Source organism: Dromiciops gliroides, chromosome 3 (assembly GCF_019393635.1).
Source record: "Dromiciops gliroides isolate mDroGli1 chromosome 3, mDroGli1.pri, whole genome shotgun sequence".
NCBI lineage: Eukaryota > Metazoa > Chordata > Mammalia > Microbiotheria > Microbiotheriidae > Dromiciops > Dromiciops gliroides.
The window spans coordinates 271,679,332-271,702,659 of NC_057863.1; the positions used below are offsets into that span (position 1 = coordinate 271,679,332).

The 23,328-nt window shown below is 40.0% G+C and overlaps 1 protein-coding gene across 1 annotated transcript in view; it reads left to right on the forward strand.

Moving 5' to 3' along the window:
* Positions 1-3,942, forward strand: part of RSPH1 (radial spoke head component 1) — a 46,463-nt gene extending 42,521 nt beyond the window's left edge. Inside the window, exon 9 of the mRNA XM_043993466.1 lies at positions 3,908-3,942. Coding sequence (XP_043849401.1) covers positions 3,908-3,942 — 35 coding nt within the window. The remainder of the gene's footprint in view (positions 1-3,907) is intronic.
* Positions 3,943-23,328: the final 19,386 nt, after the last annotated feature.

Genomic DNA, 23,328 nt, shown 5'->3' on the forward strand with positions numbered 1-23,328 from the left:
CAACAAACTATTTGGCTTTTTCTTGGCCAAAAGTTTTATCACATTTTAAGTCTTAGAAATGAAAGATCCTTAATGCTTTTTCTAAGACTGTCCTCTTTGAAAGAAAGGAGGGAGTTTAAAGTTAGTAGATAAGACACAATACATTTTGCTTTGAAGGTGGGGTTGTTGAGGTAGGTGGGAGAGAAGGGAAGAAAAGGTGTCATAATCTCTTTTCTTAGCTCATACTTGAGCAGCAGTGAAGATATTTCCCAGTTCATAGTTAATGCTATGGTCTCCTCTTTCATCTTGGGCTCAGGAATCATTACAGCCACTTGAGTTAGCACAACTATAGGCAGCTCATGGGGCTCCTTTCAGAGCTCCTCTAAGGTGTCTGTTTCGTGGGGGTTCTCCTTCATATCTTTCTGCTTGGGATGGCTTCTTGTTCTCACTACTCCCTTAAATCTCAAGGTTAGTGTTGGGGCAGATCCTAGAACTTGGGCTAGCAGGGCAGGTGTTTGAGTCTACCCTCTGGTGGAATCCCAATAAATGGAATGGTTGGTGATTGACAAATATCAATAAGTGTCTGGGTATAAAGTGATGAAGGCTTGAATTTGGCTTATACCTGTGAGAGTGGAGAGAAGGGAACTGGTATAAGAAATGTTTTGAGGTCAGATTGTTAAAACTTGGCAACCACTTTGATACAGAGTGAGAGAGAGCAAACGTTTGAGTCTGTCCTAAGATTATAAACCTAAATAACTGAGAGGATAGTAGTGCCATTAACAGAATGAGAGAAATCAGGTATGTAGGAGAAAAAGATAGGATGCCTAACTATGGATATAGAGCTGTGTCAAGAGAGAGCATATTGGGGAACCTGACTTACCTAGAACTACATATCACAGGACTGAGTTTATTCCTGTGCAGGTACTATACAAAGAAATAGGGACATTGGAATGAAAGGAGCCTGGTAAAGCTATAGGAGGTAGTAGCGGTGATGAAGAGGTAAATGGTGAACCTGTGCTCATGGCTCATTATTCCTCTCACCAATAGGGACTTCATTAAATATAGTACCATGAATTTGCAGTACTTCAAGGCAATTTTCTTTTTTTTCTTTCCTTTGTTTCTTTCTCTTTTTTTTGTAATATCATATCTAGATTTTAAAAAATCATAACTTTCAGGTAGTCCAACAATTCTTATATTGTCTTTCCTCAATCTGTTCTCTGGGTTAGTTGTTTTTCTAATGAAATATTTCATGTTCTCTTCTATTTTTTCATTCTTTTGGTTTCATTTTATTATTTCTTGGTATCTTATAGCATCATTAGCTTGATCAAGTCTAATTTTTAAGGAGTCATTTTCTTTAAATTTTTGGATCTTTTTTTCCATTTGGTTGACTTTCTTTTCATATTTTTCTTGGATTGCTCTTATTTTTCCCCTAATTTTTCCTCAACCTCCTTTATTTGATTTTTAAATTCCATTTAAAGCTCTCCCAAGAACTCTTTTTGGACTCGTGGCTATTTGATATTTTCCTTTGAAGTAGGAATAGTTTTGTTTTTGTTGGTTTTTTTTAAAGCAACACTATTTTCTTACACATATGAACCCAGATCTCTTCCCCCATGGTAGCTATCTATGGCTGGGTTCTTTCTCCTTTGTTTACTTATTGTTGCTGTTGTTGTTTTAATAATAATAATAATAATAACAATAACAATAATAATAAATGGCTTATTATAGTTAGGTTCTAGTCCTGAGGTGTGGTAGTTGATGGCTTAGGCTTTAGGTTTTATGTACTGTTTTTTCTAAGCTTTTTTTGGGAGCCCAACTTTGAGCACTGCTTCCCACCCCTGAGCCATGGATAGGGCCCCCAGTAATACAGTCATAGCAAACTGTTTTCTGTGGTCTTTCTCAAGGCTGTAAATTTCAGTTTATCCCTCTGCCCTGGAACATAAAACAAAACCAGGAATTTGGCCCTCCTGTGAGTGCTCACAGCCAGCAGGGTCCCAGCCCTTCTGCTACTGCACTCATGGGAAGTGTGCTCACTCCTCCTGGAACACAGCTGCAGCCCAGACAGCATCTGGTCAGCACATCTGGGCCTGGTGTCCAGTGACTGGGTAGGATCCTTCAATCTTCCTCTGCTCAGCTGTCTGACCCCAACCCAGTCCCTGGAATGGAAGTTTCTCCTGAAGAGGCTGTTGCCTGCCCCCTGCCCCCTGCCCCCTGGGCTTGTTGTTTGTTAATTCAGCAGTTGGCCTGGAGGATTTTGTACTTCCTTCCTTCTACCCCTGGAGCTCGTGTCTTCTGGTCCTTCCCAGCCTTAGGAGGAGAAATGCTCTATTCCAACTTTTAGTTATTTCTGTAGCTCAAAATTCTTTTTGTGGCAACATTTTTATCATGCTTGTAGGAGAATTTTGAAGAGCCCGTTGTTTCCTGTTTCACTCCACCATCTTCCTAGGATCTTCTCTCTACCTGCTTCTTTTCTAAATTTAGCTTCATTGGTTTTATTTGTGCACAATTTTAATTTTATTTTAGATAATTCAAATTGTTTACCTTCCACAATCCTCTCTATCCCTTTGACATGGGAGTTGGTTTGGGGGTGGGGGGGACTGGTTCATCTATAGAATTGGCAGGCTCACAGCAAATCTTGTTAAATAGAGAGATTTATTACGAGAGAGGAATACATGGCTGGGAGAGAGTCATGATGGAGACTTTTTCCCTGAATGGAAGGAGAGTTAACTTTTTATACATTTTCAGGCAAAGAAGGCTACATGCCAACAGTAATGAGATTGCAAAAACTACCAAGGAGGAGGCATTGGGAGGGAGTGTTCAGGGGTCAAGTATGGAACTTGAATATTATTTATGTTCCTTGCAAACCTTGATATGCTTATCGGTGTCTACATCATAGATAGAAATGTCTCTAAATATCCTAGGGTCTGTACCATGTTTGGTCATGAAATCTGCCCCTATCTATAGATAAGAAAGAGAAATTTTCCTTGATACTCTTCATTTATGAGTTCCCGAGCTTTCACAGTTCAGTCTGGGAATTTGTAAGTTTTTGGTGTTTCCAAAGTGGTGTGATCTGGGGAGAAGTCTGTTCACTGCCTTCTTGGTTAGTGATCTTCAAGTTCCTGAACCTGTTTGGGTCTCTTGGCTTGTGTGTGTTTGAATTTCCATAAACTGCTGCTGAAGTCAGTTACAGTTACCCTGATTAGAAGGTTCTGCAAGTTCATAGTAACAACTTCTGGCTATCCCTTTTATTTTGTCTCCTGCCTTGGTCTGTTGGCTTATGTTCAGGGCTAAATGTTAGAACTGAGTCCTGGACCCCCACCCCTATCACCACCTCCACTACCTACTTCAGAACCACATAGCTAAGCTCTTTGAACTTATTCCTTGTTCCTTATACAGTTCTTTGTGACCTCCTAGTCTACATGGTAGGTACCCTTGCAATTATTGCTATTACCACAGGGATTCATATTTAGAAACATAGGTGATTTTTGTATATTTATCTGCCTTGAACTTTTTCTTTTGGCAAATTTAAGTTCCTTAATTTAATGGGTAGGAATTGTTCATTTTTGTTTTCATGTCACCAGTAACTAGTGTTTGGTAGTACAATATTTCTTGAATTGAGTTTGATATTCAAATTGTCCTTACTAGATGGCATTGAGAACATAACTAATATGTGTGTGAGTATTTCTTTTCTTTCTTTAAACAATATAGAAACAATCAAAATAAAATTTATAAATATCTATCTTAAATATATACATTTAAAATATAGTATATCTATTTTAGTATATATACTAAATAGTATAACATACAATTTTAAATAGTATATATGTATGTAAACTATTGCTTGCTTATAGTCACTAAAGTCTTGCTAAGTAATTTAAGAATTTAAAACTGTTTAAAATTAAACTGTATCTCACTCGAATTTGTTTCCCAGCATTAAATGAGGAGGAAGAGGAGGAAGGAAGATGATCAGCATCACCAGATTAAAATGAACAGACCAACAGAAAAAGAGAGCATATATATATTACAGCAATCTCATTTTACCTAGTTTGTAAAATTAGTTCAAATATGCTAATAAACACTTTAATGATAAATGGTTTAGGAAATCCTTTTTACACATTCCTTTTTTGGGGGTGGGGTGGGGAGAGGGCAGGACAGTGAGGGTTAAGTGACTTGCCCATGGTCATACAGCTATTAAGTGTCAAGTGTCTGAGACCAAATTTAAACTCAGGTCCTCCTGAATCCAGGGCCCAGTGCTTTATCCACTGCACCACCTAGCTGCCTCCTTGCACATTCTTTAAACTGAAAGGTCCTGGATTGGTTTTTATGTGTCAGGTCTATGTGGTAGATATAACAGCAAACTTGAAATCAGAAGGCATGAGATCAAATCCTGTCTCTGAAATCCATAATACAATATGTTCTCTGGGGCTACTTGCCTGTTCTCACTTGTAATCACAGGTCAGGTCCTCAGGACATGTGACTTCTTCTGCTTTCTGACTTCTGCCACTTTTAGGAGTAACTCTGAAGTTCTGAGTTTTTCTAGTGCTGGTGTTTATGAGTTTCTTTGTGCTTCCCATTGATTATCAGCGGAATTAATTAGCTTTTATAAAGGGTATTTATCCAGAAGATATAGGAGAGGCAGCTAGGTGGAGCAGTGGATAAAGCACCAGCGTGGATTCAGGAGGACCCAAGTTCAAATCTGGCCTCAGACCCTTGACACTTACTAGCTGTGTGACCCTGGGCAAGTCACTTAACCCTCATTGCCCCACAAAAAAAAAAAGAAAAAGAAGAAGAAGATATAGGAAACAGTTACAGAAACAATCCTTCCTCCTTCAACATGGGGGGAGCAGTCTACCTTTTCATACACAAGGTCCTTGGGGTTGATGGGTTCAAACTTAAAACAGAAAAGTAGTAAGGCACATATGCAGTGTGGCATTGTGGATAGAGTGTGGGTTCAGAGTCAGGAAAGGCTTGAGTTCAAATCCCACTACAGAACTGAGGAGCTGTGTGACTCTGAGCAAGTCACTTAATGTCTATCTACCTCAGTTTCCACAATATAAAATAGGGATGATAATAATAAAACATATCTCCCAGAATTATTGTGAGAATAAATTGAGATAATATTTGTAAAGTGCTTTGGAAACTTTAAAGTGCTATGCAAATGTGGTAAAGGAGCAGAGGTGTGTGTTAGTAAGCATTTAATAACTGACTCTTTGGTGTGGGGTGGGGGAATGTACTTGTGACACACTTTAAAATTTAGTCTTATTGACATTTTCTCTGTCACTCAGTCTATACAATCAACAAAACAACAATTCAAGTCCTGATTTGTAGGGTTTGCCAATTTCTAAGATGTAATGCTCACACTGAAAATTTAATAATTGATTATCATGAGCCAGTGTGAGCTACCTCCCCCACATTTCTGTAAAGAGGTAACCCAAGGGGAAGCTAAATGGCAAAATGGATAGGGCACTGGCCCTAAAGTCAGAAGGACTTGAATTCAAATACAACCTCAGATACCTACTAGCTGTGTGACCCTGGGCAAATCACTTAACCCTGATTGCCTCAAAAAAAAAAAAAAAAGGCAGCCCAGATTTTGTTAACTGGGAGTCCTTTTCTCCCTTCATAGAGTCTTCATGAAGTTTCCCTCAGGTTTAGTCTCTGATGGCTCTAAGGTTTGGTTCCTTGGTAGAATCCTATACTTCTTTGTCAAAATCTATACTTTTTCCCACCCCTTAAGGGTTATGCTTCCTGTGACTTTCCGCAGTGTGTCTGTTGTTGAGTTGTTTAGTCATGCTAATTCTTTGTGACCCCGTGGACCATATCCTATACCGGTACTAGGGGAGATATGAGATTTTGCTTTCATGCTTGGCATTGCCAAACAATTATATAACCACTATGTCCTAGCCATCTGTTATCTAATTAGTGCTTAATACAGTTGTTGTCTTACTTTTTGAGGTAGTTGATCATTTTTAGTTACCTGACAAGATAATATTTCAGTCAAAGCAAAAAAAAGATGTGTGATGATTTATTTCATTGTTTGCTTCAAATTAAATAGTCCCTTTCTTCCCTGCATAGGGACACTCTCCCCATGAATCTTTGCCACTAGGAAAAATTATAGTTGCATATTGAATTATGTATGGAAAATATTTCTAAATATCTAAAATGAAATAAATTCAAAAGCAACCACAAGTTGAGAACAGGAAAGAATATACAATCATGGAGGATAACTATAAAGCTGCTGCATTAATTTTATTTAGTATAATCTATATCTCTTGTGTTGAATATTATAGTTTTTAAAAAATGTTACATACTTATTCTACATTTTAAATGTCAGCATCAAAGCAATATCTCTTATATCTCCCTCAGTAATTAGCATAGTGTTCTGCATATAGAAAAGTGCTTAATATTTTATTGAAATGAATCCCTGCCTTATGTGACTAGGGCCTTGACTAATGTTATAGCAATGTGAATATAGAAGGGCTATCTGTGAGACAGTTTGAAGGAAATTCAAAAGACCATACTGAATATAAGAGATGCTGAGGACTGTTAAGTTAAAGATGAGATAACTAACTTTGTAGGAAAGAGGTAGGAAGTGGAAATAAGTTTTTTTTAAACTTAGGCTAGATTTGAACTTAAATGAGTCTTCCTGACTCCAGGCCCAGCACTCTATCCACTGCACCACCTAGCTGTCCTTAGACAAAGATACTGCATGCAAATCACATGTACACAATTAAGCAATTCTGCTGAGAGGGTGACTTGACAGCATGGCATACTGAGAAGGCTATAAGTAAATATAAACATTCAATAAAATGTGGGCAAAGCTGAAACACAAGGGGAACTCCAAACATAAACTTGGGTGGACCCAAAATAAGACTTGAGTTTGAAGACCCAAAACAAGAATGTTTTGGATTATTCCAGGACTTGCAGGAACCCCCAAATTCTTTGTAGCCTTCTCCAGCATTTCTGGAGAGTTGCAGAAGTCGGGGTGACATTCTGGCTTCAAACAATCTCTAGTTAGATTCAAACAGTATAATAAGTTTTCTGAACAACATAACATAAAGCAACATAAAGAGAAACCAGAGGATTACCGATAGAAGTGCCCCTTTGGAGCTATAATTGAAGGGGTACAGAGGCCAGAGAAGATCACATCATATATTCCCTGCCTCTAGCATTGTGAAACAAGTGGAATAAGACTAAAGAAAATATTAAATGTGCATCCACAAATGGGAAAAAAAGTTACAATGGGGTAGCGTGAAGCATGGGGTAGGTAGTTAACCCCACTGGTTGAGGTGATCAGAGAAAGGGGAAGATTTCTCTTTACAAGTAGTTACTAGATAATTCAAAGTCACCTTCTTCCACCACTAGATGTTGATTTTGTATTGGTATGGTAAAATGCTTATTGAAATTGGAAATGTCAACTAGAAATTAATGGATCCATTCTTGAGAGTAATGTCCATGTAAGGAGAGAGAGAGAGAGAGAGAGAGAGAGAGAGAGAGAGAGAGAGAGAGAGAGTCAATCCTATGTGTAGGGGGGCCACCTGTGGTGAGGGACTGTCTTGTGTGGCTCAATGGGAGTCATCTCTAGCCTCTTCTCTCTCCAACCTTCTCCAAGGGAAACTTTTATTCTTCCCAGGAAGGGAAACAGGATATTGGGACCAGAGGCCATTCTGCTCTCCTCAGAGAAAGGAGGCACCAGGCTAGAATTATATCTGCTCCCTTAAATATTATTCATCTAGTGATTATGATCAGGTTTGGGATAACTTTTGATTATTTTATCATTTGGAAGTCAGGGAAGGAAGACATCAAGCTTTATTCCATTTCTATGCATTTATGTTTACTTGTCCAAAATGGTAGATTCAAAACAGTACTGGATAACAGTAGAAGAATTTCTAATTAAAAGAATTACTTCAGGGGGCAGCTAGGTGGTGCAGTGGATAAAGCACTGGCCTTGGATTCAGGAGGACCTGAGTTCAAATTTGACCTCAGACACTTGACACTTACTAGCTGTGTGACCCTGGGCAAGTCACTTAACCCTCATTGCCCTGCCCCCCCCCAAATTTACTTCAAGATATATTTATTTTATGACATTTCACAGCACTAAACTTGATCCTGGTTCCACTGCTCACTACCTGTATGATCTTGGGGAAATTATCTTCTGAGCCTCACTTTCTTCACCTATAAAATATGAGGGTTCTACTGGATCTATGATTTTGCCACATATACAAGCTACAAACAAGAGGTGATCTTTAGTTGCATGTCTCAAATTCTGTTTGACTGGTAAGACCCACCCCCTTGCTACCCCCACACCCCCATCAGCCTCTTGCAGGAATGCTATCATAAGGATTAAGCCTCCTACTTCCCTGCTCCCCGTTCCCACTTCCCAACTCCACATTCCCTACTCATGAGTAGGAAATTTAAATTTAAAAAATTTAAATTTTTTGGTAATTTGGTAAAAGGTCATTTAAAAAATGCCATCATTTTACTGGAACGACAGATACCAGGGTAGTCTCCTACTGGCATCATAAAAGCTATTTTGTCTCCAATGATCTATGACTTTGAGCCTGGAGAGACTCTTAAGTCTTCAACTGGGGTGATTTACAGGAAATCTGCCTGAGACACAGGTGGCCCTAAGACTCAGGGGCAGCACAGAGTCATACTGGAGGCATGACAGAGACATCAGAAGTATCCTTAGACTCCATGTTTCACCTGGTGATTGACCAGGAAGAAGATGTGATAACAGCTAGAGTTAGTGTGGAAACTTCATTTGGTAAGAACAACTCTTTTCTCCCTTTCTGTAACTTTAATTTTAGGGGAACACTTAATAGCCCTCCTCTGCAAAAGGGTTCTGGATGAATCTGTTCCCCGGGGAAAGTGCAGTTACAGATTACTTTGGTCTTTATTCCTAGTTTACAGCTGTTGGGAAGTTGAGATTTTAGACCTTTGTTGGAGTAGGTGGGCTCAACTGCTCGGCAGGCAGTTTTGGTGCTGTGTCTTTTAATTTCAATTCCATTTAGTAAATATACTCTAAGCTACAATATGAGTATTTAGTTCTTTGTGGATCCCTAGAAGCTGGGAAAGACATTAGAATCTTAATGGTGATGGGGCAGGCAGTCCAAGTAAGTTATACTAATCTTCATTATTTTCCTCCTTAAAGCAAACAAAATGAGATAGAAACTGCATTGATTTCTAAGGTGGGCGATGGAGACCCAGAAGGGTCTGGTACCATTTTTTCAAAGGGAAGGAGCTGGAACAGTTTAAAATTTGAGCACCACCTGGTGGCTTACATAACCATTGCACTCCTCTGGCTGGGAGGCATTTGACATAGCCTGCCCACCCAGTCATCTGCTACCTTTCTACCTCTAGTGTAGATATATAAAAAAAGTCACTCCTATGGAGAGGGGAAAACCTGTAACTAGATAAAACAAATCACAATCGACTACAGTGCCATTTAGGAAATCGAGGTGGTGCTATGCCTGGAAGTCAGGAAGGCCAGAGTTCAAATCTGACCTCAGACACTAGCTGTGTGACCCTGGGCAAGTCACTTAATTCTGACTGCCTCAGTTCTGTAAAATAAGCTGAAGAAGGAAATGGCAAGCCACTCCAGTGTCTCTGCTAAGAAAACCCCAAATGGGGTCAAGAAAACTTGGACCCAAATGGGATGATTAAACAATAAAATGGTGGTCCATGATGCCAATCACCATCTCTTTTTCAGGTTGTTTGTAGTTAGGATCTTCAAATGTGAATGCCTCGATAGGCTGCTCAACATTCCTTCTGTTTCTAGGATTTCCTTTGCTCCTAATTCATTGGTTAAGGGGAGTTACCACCATTTTGAGGTGGAGCAGGACAATGTTCCTAGAAAACAGCATAAAAGTCAATAACATGAATATTGATACATTGAACCTATAGGAAATGGAGGATTAAGTTCCCATGACCATCAAAAACTGATTTTTTTCAAGAGATTGCTGAAAATACACTTTTCTGCATATGATTCTTTATAACAAAACATTAATTTTGATAATATGAATTTTTCCTAAGAGTAACCACAAAATAATCCATAAAATGCAGAGGAGAGGGGAGGCAACACAGGACTGGATGGGGAGGGGAAGGGGCTGTGATAGAAGAACTGGGAGTCAAGAAAAGGGAAAATGGCAACCAGCCATCTCTAATCTCCCTTTCAGCTCTGTGGCTGAACTGGTGTCCAGTGAAAAGCACATGCCTTGGGCTGAGTCTCTGCCCCCTGTTCTGGCTTGGAACCGAAGACCAGAGGAGGCCTCTTGGGCAGCACTGCTTTGCCACTGCTCTGAAGCCCTGTGGCTCCGGAGAGGGCTGGGGTGATCACAATATAATTTACTCATGAACTTAACTGTTTCCCCATCTTTTCAATTCCCTCTTTGCATGTTTGAGAGCTTCCTTTAGCACTTTCTGGAGCAGATTCACAAACACTTTTACAAATACCTTCTTTTTGCTGATATAACGAATCATCAATTCATTAACACCAAACTTGTAGCTGATAGAGGCTGCAGGCATTCTGGCTCAAAGTTTATTTAACACCTTTATTTTCTCACTAAGCTGTATTGTTGACTTTGCATGCTTGGACTTAGAGCCCAAAGGACTTGCACTATGCTTTGGGGGCACAATTGCAATGCAAAATTTTAGTTTTAAAGGCAAACAAACGAAAATATTCAGCAAATACACAGAGAACTCTTTACAATGATTGGGTGAACAAAACCAGTGAAATGACCAATAGGACACCAGCCACTCTACAGACTTGAGCACAAGGGGCCTCTTTTCTCTACTGTGCATAGCCATGAATGTGCATGGTTGCCAACTCAAAAGGGAAAATGAGGTTACTAATAAAATCACAGGAATGCTCAAAGTTGTGAGAGTTAAAGGCAGGAATGTTGAGGATTGACTTTTAACTGACATACTTTGGGATGAACAAACAAAAGACCCTTTTTCCTGACCCACCTGCTTTATCCACCTCCCTAAGGACAAAGGGCTAGGTAGTCCTGATTACTGTTCTATTTCTCCATGGTTTCCTAGTATTTCTGGAAGTGGCTTTATAGGCTACAGGTTTCAGAATTAATACACACAGACATACACTACCACTTCCCACCCCCCCCAACAACAACCTTAATCACTATCTAATAAAATTCTAGACAAGCTTCAATCATAGCTCAAATATCACTACGAGGTCTTTCTTGATTCTCTTAATTCAGATACCATCCCCTTCTCTTCTGTGACCCTGTAGAACTTTGTACTTACTCTTATAGCACTTAAGAATATAAGTGATACTTCTGACATGAAACTCAAGTTTCAATGAAATTTATTGATGGTGTTTTGGTAATCCAGGTATGTGTAATGATACTCAGGATGAAGGTAAGTGGGAGTATCAGATTATATGCAGATGTCCTGAGGGAATTCAAAGTAAAACATCTAAAATTGAATTTTTTGTTGTTTAGTTATTTCAGTCATGTCCAAACCTTCATGACCCCATTTGGGGTTTTCTTGGCAGAGAAACTGGAATGGTTTGCCATTTCCTTCTTCAGCTCATTTTACAGATGAGGAAACTGAGGCAAAAAGGGTTAAGTGACCTGTCCATGAGTCACACAGCTCTTAGGTATTTGAGGCCAGACTTGAATTTAGGTCTTCCTGATGACTCCTGACTCCTGACTCCAGGTCCAGCGGTCTATTCACTGAGCCATTTTGCTGCCAAACTAAAAACAGAGAAGGCTGCTATTCCCTAACCCCTAATGAATGCTTACTCAATATTTCCTCTGAGTACTGACCATGCTCCCTGCAGTCAGGCTGCACAAGCCCATGGAAAGGATTGTGATAGAATTCAGCTCCACACCCCACCCTCTTCCCCTATCCCAACCAATGCTGAGGAAATCCAAAGTCCAAGAGACAGAAATTTGCTCAGGTTGGGATACCTGTGTGCTACCACCGAGCTCTGTACCTGTGTACTTGTGACTGGCCTTCTAACAGAGCTCAATCCATATCCCAATACTGCTCCCTGCCCCCTCCTTCCAGTGCCACAGAGATCCAAACTCAAAATGACAGGAATAGCAACATGGTAGCATTGTGTGGCTGGGCCAGAAAACTGAAGAACAGAAGGAAGGAAGATGGGGAAGGTGGTGGGCAACACCTATATGGCCCAGGTGAATGCCTTATAGCATTCCACTAAGCATGAGGGAAAGAGCCCAGCAGATGACTGGGGCTAGTTCGGTCCTATTCCCCCTCTCATCCCTACCTTGCCTCACTTGGGCAGAGATGTAGACTGGTGAATTATGAATTGCCCAGCATGGGAAAAGGCAGAGGTACTTTGAGATCTAGCCCCCAGGAATCTCTATAAGAGGGGAGGGAATTATAAAAGAGCAATAGGGGTAAAAAGAGTGAAATTACCAGAGATATCAGGAGGAAGAAAACTCAAAAACCATGAGCATAAGCAAGTAAACCAATAGGAAAGACATTAGCAGCCAAAGGAAATACGGCCTCCAAATCTAGTAAAAGAGTTGAGGCATCAATGAATAAATACTGCAACATGAAGGAAAAATCATTCAACACTTTATGAGGCTTCCAGATTAGTTACTTTTATTTTTGTCCTAAGGGCACACACACACACACACACACACACACACAGCTTCTTTTGAAAATGTATGGGGGGAGGGGCAGCTATGTGGTGCAGTGGATAGAGCACCAGCCCTGGTTTCAGGAGGACCTGAGTTCAAATCCGGTCTCAGACACTTAACACTTACTAGCTGTGTGACCCTGGGCAAGTCACTTAACCCCAATTGCCTCACCAAAAATTTAAAAAAAAAAAAAGAAAAGAAAATGTATGGGGGGGGCAGCTAGGTGGCGCAGTGGATAAAGCGCTGGCCCTGGATTCAGGAGGACCTGAGTTCAAAGTCAGCCTCAGACACTTGACACTTACTAGCTGTGTGACCCTGGACAAGTCACTTAACCCTCATTGCCCTGCAAAAAAAAGAAAGAAAGAAAGAAAGAAAGAAAGAAAGAAAGAAAGAAAGAAAGAAAGAAAGAAAGAAAGAAAGAAAGAAAGAAAATGTATGGGGGCGGCTAGGTGGCACAGTGGATAAAGCACTGGCCCTGGATTCAGGAGTACCTGAGTTCAAATCTGGCCTCAGACACTTGACATTTACTAGCTGTGTGACCCTGGGCAAGTCACTTAACCCCCATTGCCCTGCAAAAAAAGAAAAGAAAAGAAAAGAAAATGTATGGCAAAAGATCTTGGGGAGGGCGGAGGGGAGTGAATGAGAAAATTTTGGAACTCAAAATCTTATAAAAAAGAATATTGAAAACTAAAAATAAAATACTATCTACAAAAAAAGAAAATGTATGGCAATAAACATACAAAAAGTGAACACATTTTTAAAGAAATGCTAAATGGGATATACTGGATCAATACAAAGGAGGTTAAGAGATCAGGGAATAGAAGTTTCACCATTGGAGTTTTTAGCAAAAAGTACAACTACTTTAATGATGATGATGATGATTAACATTATAGCCAGAATTTATATGATGCTTTACACACATTATCTTATTTGATCCTCACAACAATCCTGGGAAATATTATTATCCCCATTTTACAGATGAGTAGAGTGAAGCAATCAGAGGTTCAGTCACTTGCCTAGGATCACATGCCTAATGAATATCTGAGGCAGGATCTGCACTCAGTCCTTCCTGATTCCAAGATCAGCATGGTATTTACTGCATCATCTTAGCAGGGCTCCTGGTGTTCCTTCATATCTCAGCTATCATCTCTTTTCTTGTTGGTCTCACCTATTGGAAGCCTTATAGGAGAGGGGGACATGGCAGCAGCCTCCCTCAACTCTACTCTCTGTTGCAGCTGTGATCTTCCTCTGTTGCTATGGTCACAAGCTCCTGAGGCTCCCTACAACCTCTTCAGCATGCTCCCCCTTTCTTTCTCTCTCTTTGATGTTATCCCTTCTCATGAAATGTCTCCTGCTCATCCACTTTCTCTGAGGGAGAAGGATAGAACTTTCAGAAACATTAGTGAGTCCTCAGTTATACCAGCAATCAAGGGATGGCAATGTGTCCTAGATTTCCAGGGCATGCAACTATTTTCAGCTGGCAAAAATTCGCTACAATTTAGGAGCATCAAGATATTCTCTCTCTCTCTCTCTCTCTCTCTCTCTCTCTCTCTCTCTCTCTCTCTCTCTCTCTCTCTCTCTCTCTCTCTCTCTCTCTCTCTTTCCCTCTCCCCCTCTCCCCCTCTCCCCCTCTCTCCCTCTCTCCCTCTCTCTCCCTCTCTCTCCCTCCCTCCCTCCCCTCCCCCCTCTCCCCCTCCCCCTTCCCCCCCCTCTTTTTCTCTCTTTCTTTCTCTCTCTCCCCCCCTCCCCTCCCCCACAAAGGTTTTATTCTTAGAACAAGGTCAGACAAAATACAAAGGAAGAATACTTTTACTCAACAGCCCAAAGTTCCAAACTTCTCAGATACCACATTTGTTCCACAGAAACAGCATCTTATGTAGTTCGAAAGAAAGAAAGAAAGAAAGAAAGAAAGAAAGAAAGAAAGAAAGAAAGAAAGAAAGAAAGGAAGGAAGGAAGGAAGAAAGAAAAAGAGAAAGAGAGAAAGAAAGGAGAGAAAGAAAGAAAAAGAAAGAAAGAAAAAGAAAGGAAGGAAGGAAGAAAGAAAAAAAGAAAAAACCAAGAGGTATGGGACAGTCAAGAGTCTTCCTGGAATGATTCTACTAATTAATTCATATAGTAATAAAATAACAAGTTTCATCACCTGTTCCTCTGTGGGGGTTGGGAGGAGTATAAAGTGATGAATTCTCAGTTAAAAAAAATCTTTCAAACAGAAAAGCTTTTGTTTTCCCAGGCAACTCATCCTCTTTAGTCAACTGACTAGTAAAGAAAAAAGTGGATTTAAAGTCACAGGATGATGCTGGTTTGCCTCATGAAGGTCACATAGGTCTGAAGATAATATACTGAGTTTCTTTGATTGCTCTTTTTAAAAAAATTAGCTGACATTTATATATCACTTACTATGTGCTAAGCACTTTATAATGATGGATTATGTCATTTGATTCTCACTACAACCCTGGGTAGTAGGTACATCTGTAAAATGGGGACAATAACAGCACCTACTACCCAGGGTTGTAGTGAGAATCAAATGACATAATCCATCATTATAAAGTGCTTAGCACATAGTAAGTGATATATAAATGTCAGCTATTATTAACAAAATCAAATCTCACTAGTCTGTGTGTCAACTTAGTGTGTTACTTGATGCCAAAGTGGTCAATGAATGAGACATACAGCAGGGCTACTTCAGTACAAGGGGCTGAGTTGGGAGTAGTTCTGGTAGTAACTTTCCCTAGATCAACATGACTCTATCTATCTATCTATCTATCTATCTATCTATCTATCTATCTATCTATCTATCTATCTATCTATCTATCTATCTATAATATTACTGCAACAAGATTCCATTTTTCTGCCTCTGGAGACAGCAATGATTTCCCCATCCCTTAAGTCATGAATTCCAATCCTTGGTGTTCAGCCTTTTCAGGAGTTAGGTTCTAAAGAGAAAAGTAATTTTTTTGGGGAGGCAATTGGGGTTAAGTGACTTGCCCAGGGTCACACAGCTAGTAAGTGTTAAGTGTCTGAGGCCAGATTTGAACTCAGGTCCTCCTGATTCTAGGGTCAGTGCTCTATCCACTGCGCCACCTAGCTGCCCCTAAAAAGTAATTTTTGGTAGGAAAGTACTGCCCCATATACAGCAGAACAGACCATACCCCTAGTGTTTCAAATTGTCACAAAAAGGTGGGTGGCTTTTATATAAGTTATTGTCATCTACAGAATAGACCATAGCTGTCTCCACTATGTCCACAAGATATCCTCCATTAAATACCTGCCTCTCTCTCCACTCTAAACCAGGGGAGAAGGAAATAGTGGCTCCTGGGCTATTGTCTTGATTTGGGAGTAGCAGTGTAGCCTGAAGCTGATAGCCTCCAGATGATAAGCTATGAAAATAACCACTAACCCTCTTCATCTCCACCTCCTGGCTCCCCTGTGTAAGAATATTTTATTAACATGGGGAGACTAATCTAGTTGGGGTACCTAATCTGGGGACTTTTGACTGTCTGGCTATCTGACTGCTATTAATTTCCTAAGACAATCTATTACAGCCTTTTAAAAATTTCTCCACACTGCTCCACTCCCAAATTGATAAGCAAATGATTAAGAAGCCTCTTAATTAAATAATCAAAGCAGGGTTTATTTATAAAAATAAATGTAAGAGGGGCAGCTAGGTGGCACAGTGGATAGAGCACCGGCCCTGGAGTCAGGAGTACCTGAGTTCAAATCCAGCCTTAGACACTTAACACTTACTAGCTGTGTGACCCTGGGCAAGTCACTTAACCCCAATTGCCTTACTTAAAAAAAAAAAAAGTAAGAGATAAGAAATGCAAAGTTATATGAGACCTGTCAGCTTTTAATATAATAAGGGCTATTGCTGCCTCTTGCTTGAGGGTATGCTGCTTGGACTGGTTTGCCTCCAATCATCTCCAACTTTCACTCTTTTTCACCTTCACTCCAGCTCCCCTGTGCTTTCACTGCTCAGCTCCTTTCTTCTAACTCCAAGCCCCTTGCTTCACTCTTTAACTTCTCTCTCACTACCGTAGCCTCAGTCTCCTTTGTGAACCCCCTTTCTGTACTGTCATAACGAATCCCCAAGCGCTTCTTCTCTCACCTCCTTGTGTTCTTCTAGTCCTCTGGCATCCTCTTTCTGTCTGTCCTCCTTGCTCTTAGCTTTTTCTCTGTCTCCCCCTCTCTTTACGTAGCCTCAGTCTCCTTAGCGTCCTTGTAGCAGCCTTCCTTCTAACTCACTTAAATAAAAACCCTTTCTCCATACCTTTTTTTCTATGTCTGTCCACCCCCCTCAGCATCTTTAGCGTCCCTTTCTCACCGACCTCTCAGCATCTCTAGCCTTCTCTCACTGACCTCCTTGCATTCTCTTAGTCCTCTGGAGTCCTTCCCTTTTTGTCTGTCCCTCTTTCTGTCCATTCTCTTTCACTGTCTAACTCCCTGGTATATATCTTCCTTCTCTCCCTTCAAACCTTGGGCTCCTTGTGCCCCAGCATATGCCAAGCTAATCCACGGGTGGGTGGGTGGGGGCAGGGGCCTCGAGTCTGCTGTGATACACCACAACCAGGGCTCGAGGGGCCCGTGCCCCCTGCTGCACACCTGGGACCGGCAGGGCAAGCCCAGGATCACAGTCTGCCTGGCCAACGTTTCTTAAGCTCTGTGGGGCTTTTCAGTTTGGCTGAAGTGGAGCAGGAGGGGCCCCAGCCCCTCTTACACAGAAAAAAACCCCTGAGGACCTAAGGTTTTTTAATCTCAGCCCAAAGGCAGGGTCCCCAAATCACAATAAATTCCCACATCTGGCTCCCCTGAATTTCTTTGGATTCCAGTTAAAACTCCACCTTTTACAAAAAAGCCTTTCACAATACCCTGTCAATACTAATGCCTTCCCTCTAAGATCATCTCCAGTTTATCCTGTAATTATCATCTCCACATAATTGGTTGCATGTTGCCTCCTCCATTAGTTTGTGAATTCTTCAAGAGCAGGAACTATTTATTTATCCATCCATCCATCCATCCATCCATCCATCCATCCATCCATCCATCCATCCATCCATCCATCTTTCCATCTTTCCTTCCATCCATCCATCCACTCTATTTATTTGTTTGTTTATTTTTGTCTTTCATTGTATACTCAGTCCTTAGCACAATACTTGGCACATAGCTGGCAGTTAATAAATGCCTGTTTATTTGGCAATATGGTTTTCTATTTTTTTCTTGATCAAATCAGTTAATAATTTATGTATTTTATTGTTTTATTTTTTAATGAAAAAGTTATTCTATTCAATGGTTTTATTACCAATTTTATTTATCTCTGACATTGAGATTTCTATTTTTGTTTAATTAGGGTCTTTGTTGTTTTCCCATTCTTTGATTGTTGTATACTTAATTTATTGATCTCTATTTTCTCCCTTTTATTACTAAAAATATTTTTAAAATGTTTCCTAATATTTGCTTTGGTTGCATTGCAAAAGTGAAGGTACATTGTCTCATTTTTAAAAAATGAAATTATTGTTTCTGTGATTTGTTCTTTGACTCACTAGTTTTTAGGATTAAATTAGTTTCCCTTTAAGCTTGAATTTTTGGGGGAGGACCTTTTATTTTTTGTAATTTTTATTGTGCTGTGGACAGCAAAAGTTGTGAATATTTCTGCTTTTCTGTGTTTTATGAGGTTTTTATGACAGCACATGGTCAGTTTTGTAAAGGGGCTCTATGAGAATTATGTACACTCTTGATTCTCATGCAGTAATCATCAGAATTCTACCTTATTTAACTTTAAAAAAATTCTTTCTTAATTTTATTTTTGCTTATCTTTTGTTTATATTTTTCTAAGTTTGAAGAGGATTCATTACAATACCAAACTAATATAGTTTTGCTATCTATTTCTCCTTATAATTTTTTCTTCTAAGTGGTTAGAAGTTTTCCTAGTTAGTGCACACATTATTAGTATGATATTATTTCATTATCTGGTGCACAATATAATTTTCCTGCTTATTTCTTTCAATCATGCCTATTTTTACTATTGTCTTTTCTAATATAGAGAATCCTTTTTTTTCCCATTATCACTTGAGGCAAAATTAGTTCTCTACTCCAACCCTTTATTTTAACTGAGTGAATTTTTGTTTCAGTGAGTTTCTTATAAACAATATGTTGTTGGATTCTACTTCCTAATCCATTCTGCTTCCCTCTTTTGTTTTGTGTTAACTATTGTGGTTGATTTCCTACCATTAGCATTCTCTGTTAATATCCATATTTGTGTTTCTCTTTTGGTAATGTCCTCTTATCTTCTCCCACACCCTTTGCCCTGACTCATCTCTTAAAAAATGAAGGTGATAAAAGAAAAGGAATGTGATTGGTGCTAGTAATTCGTAATTGAAATGGTTTAATCTTACTCCTCTACCCCTCCTCTCTTCACTTAGTCTTTATCCTAATCATTGGTTCTTATATTTTCTCCCCTTCCTTTTTGATCCTCCTTATGACCTATTCTTATGATATACTTTCTGAAATTAAAGTTTTGTTTTGCTTGTAACTATTGTTTTCCCTGTGTAGCTATGTGGCACAGTGGATAGCGCACTGGGCCTGGAGTCAGGAAGACTCCTCTTCTTGAGTTCAAATCTGGCCACAGACACTTACTTGCTGTGTGACCCTAAGCAAGTCACTTAACCCTGTTTGCCTCAGTTCTTCATCTGTAAAATGGGCCGTAGAAGGAAATGGCAAACCACTTCAGTATCTTTGCCAAGAAGACCCCAAATGGGGTCACAAAGAGTTAGACACAACAACTTTTTTCCCAACTCCATTCTCCAACTTACACCCCTCTCCCCCACTCTCCCTGTCCCTGTCAGTTTCCTTAAAGAATTTAATGCATTTATATACCAAACTATTTGTTCAATCTTCCTTTCCCCAGTGTAGATAAGAGAGAGGTTCATAAGATGGCTCCTCTTCTCATCCACTCCTCAACTATTGCATGTTCTTCTTGTGAACCCTAATTATGAGAAAAGTTCCTCCCCCTTCTTGCTCATTTCATCCCTGGTTGTATACCTTTTTCTCTCCCCTTTCTTTCCTTTCTTACAGCTAGCAGTGTGGAAACAAGCCACCCCCAGGCCCCATGCTTATCTTTTTTTCTTCACTCCCTCTGTGACCCTAGAAGCCATTGTACAAAATAGAGAGGAGGAAACTTTCTTACTAAATTACCAGGGTACCAGCTGGGGACTTGAATGAACCAGAGATTTTATTATAAGTATATTATTAAAAATCCCTAAAATTAGAGACAAAATAGATTGTTCATGGATTCCCATAGGCACAGTTGAGTGAAACAGTAACACAATGCCTGGCACAAGCAAAGAACTTAATGATTGCTTGTTGACTGGATTAGGGGAAAGAGGTTTGGTAAATGAGGAGCAGGTAGTCTCCTTGGATGCTTCAGACTTCCCTTTATTCTTCCTTGACCAATTTGAAGAAACTGCTCCCCTGAGGGTGAGGCTGAGGGTGAAGATCACACTTGAAGGGAAGAGTAGGGAACAGAGTGGCTCTGTCCACCTCAGAAGAACCAATTAAAAATGAGTAGATAAGTGTTCTTGCTAAGCCAAACAACTCCAATTCCCAGGCACTGGCACATATGGGGTTTAACATCTACTTTAATGGGACTGACTTCTCTTAACATGCCTGTTCTATCCCTCTAATCCTCTCTATGTCCTTATCCTTATTTTCTTCCTTCCTTAAATTTTTAGAGGAAAAAATGACCCTCCTCATTGACAAAATCAGTACCTCTACCTGAAGTTTTATTTCCATTCTCTTGTCTTCTTCATGATTTTGTATCTTCAGTCACTCCATCTTTTTTTCTGTCCTGCATTTTTTGTCTCTCCCTTTCTACTCGCTTCACCTTCTTAGCCAACAAACACACTCAGGTTTCACCTATTCAAAAAACAAGCAGACAAATATCCCTTCCCTTATCACCTACTCTTTGAAACTATCATGCTCTCTTTTTCTCTTTCACTACTAAATACCTAGAAAGAATAATCTCTTTTCACCACTTTTACTTCCTTGATACCTACTGGCCCCTTTAAAAGTGGCTAAGTAAAAATCTAGAATTCATTCTACATGTGTAGAAAGAAGAAAACTTTTTTGCTAAATTACTGTGGGTACCAGCTTAGGGGCTTGAATGAACCAAAGATATTTTATTATAAACAAATTTTACACTCCCCAAATTATAGACGAAAATGAATTTCTTTCTGTTCCCATAACTGTGATGAAAAAGTTCCTCACATATTCTCTAATAACTTTTTTGTTGCTTAATATGACTGGATTTTTTTTTATCCTTATATTCCTTTATCTCTCAGAGGCATTTACCACTGTGGACCACCCTTCCATGATACCTCCTCCTTTATTCTCTTTCATTACACTATAGTCTCATGGGTCTCCTCTGACATTTCTGATTATTTCTCCTCTTTTTCTCATCCTCATCCTTCTCTGATCCTTTAATGTGGTCTCTCTTGAGGCTATGTCTTTTCATCCTCTTTTCATTTTCTATACTATCCTTGAGAGGCAGTGGCCCAGGTGCGAGAGTGGCCCAGGCTCACCAGAGCTATCAACTCAGCAAAACAAAAATTTTGTTTTGTGGTTGAAGAGCAAGTAGGCCTGGGGTTATTTTCAGGCCAGAACATGGACTAGGTAAGTGGAGAATGTGCCTCTCCTTCAACTGTACCACCTGGGACTCCCTGAATCTTGGAACAGTGCAACCTGGAAGCAGTACCCCACTTTAAGGAGTTAAAAGTCAAGTAAAAGATAGGTAAGATGAACAGAGACAGATGCAGGCCATAGAAAGTTTCTTTAGTGTGTAAAAACATATATTAACTATAATCTAATCTAAAAAATTATAGAACTGTGCTTATATGAAAAATTACAAGTTTAGAAAAATTATAATTGGGCCATATGTCCCATCTGGGTCGCCATTCAAATGTAAGACTATTTTAACTGACTAGGCCTAATTTGGGGGGACTAAACTGACTGCAAGGGCTAATCTGTGGACTTTTGACTGGCTGGCTATCTGACTGCTATTAATTTAATATGGGCCATTTAAAAATTTCTCCATACTTGCTCTGCTCCCAAGTTGATAAGCAAAAAATTAAGAAGCCTCTTAATTAAATAATCAAAGCAGAATTTATTTATAAAATCAATGTAAATGATAAGGGTTAAGAAATGCAAATTATACAACCTGTCTGCTTTTAATATTAATAAGAACCTTTGCCGCTTCTTGACTTACGGTATGCTCCAGCTTTCTCCAACTTTCACTCTCTTTCTCCTTCACTCCAGCTTCCCTGCTTCATTTTTACTGCTCCACTCCTTTCTTCTAACTCCAAGCCCCTTTCACTTTGTTGACCCCCCCCCCCTGAAAAGACCCTTAGCATCCTCACCTCTGTTGCCAACCCCCTGGCATCTCTACCATCTCTGTATCATAGCCCTTCCTCACTTTCTCCAACCACTGTACCATCTTTCCTGTTCTCTTAATCTTCCAGTGTCCTCTTTCACTGTTTTCTCCAACCTCCCGTATCCTCTGCCCCTTTCTATTCTCTTAATCTTCCAGCCTTCCCTCAACCTCTGTAAGTCTTCCTTTGTATATACGTTCCTTCTCTCCCCTCAAACCTATGGCTCCCCGTGTCTCCCCCCCCCCAAATTAGTCTGCTGGCCACACTAATGCTGTGGCCAGGCGGGGGCTCAAATGTCCCGTGTGTACCACACCCAGGGCTCCAGGGGCCCATGCTCCCTGCTGCTTGCCTGGGACCTTTGCACAGGCTATGTCAGAGCCTGGCCTGGACAAGCCTGGGATCTCTCAGGGAGATCCCCCCAGGGCAGAGGGAGCTGGGGCTTTTTCCCCCAGCCATCTGACCTTGCATCCCATAAAACCCACGGGGCTTTTTGGCTCAGCTGAAGCAGAGGGGGACGGGCACTAGTCCCTCTTACATAGTAAAAAACCTCTGAGGGCCTAAGGCTTTTTAATCTCAGCCTAAAGGCAGGGTCGCCAAATTGAAATAAATTCACACAGGTGACAAGGAAGATTGAGGTGCACCCTCAGAAGAGGATAGAAATGTCAGGGCTCCTACATCCAAAGCTTCCAAGAAAAATATGAATTGGTCTCAGGCCATACAGGTGCTCAAAAAAGACTTTGAAGATAAAGTAAGAGAGCTAGAGGAAAAAATGAGAGTGATGCAGGAAAGTCATGAGAAAAAAGTCAGCAACTTCAAAAGCCAAATGGAAAAGCTCTCTGAAGAAAATAATTGTCTAAGAATTAAGATTGAACAAATGGAAGCTAGTGACTTTATGAGAAACCAAGACACAATAAAGCAAATCCAAATGAATTTTTAAGAATAGAGGGCAATGTGAATTATCTTCTTGGAAAAAAAGCTGACCTGGAAAATAGATCCAGGAGAGATAATTTGAAAATCACTTTCTATACTATCTTTTCCTTTCAGATTGTTTCCACTAATATAGCTTTAACTATCACCTCTATGAAGAAGACTCCCCAGTTGATGTCTCTACCCCTAAACTTCTCCCCAAAGTAGCAATTTCATATTTCCAACTGCATGTTAAACACATCCACCTGCATGACACAACCAGCACCACAAATCTAACATATCCAAATAAATCACAAGCTTTCCTCTGTAAGAAAATAATTATTAATAATCAATTTCTTGGGGGACCCAGGAATCATTCTTTCTCTCTGCCCCATCCA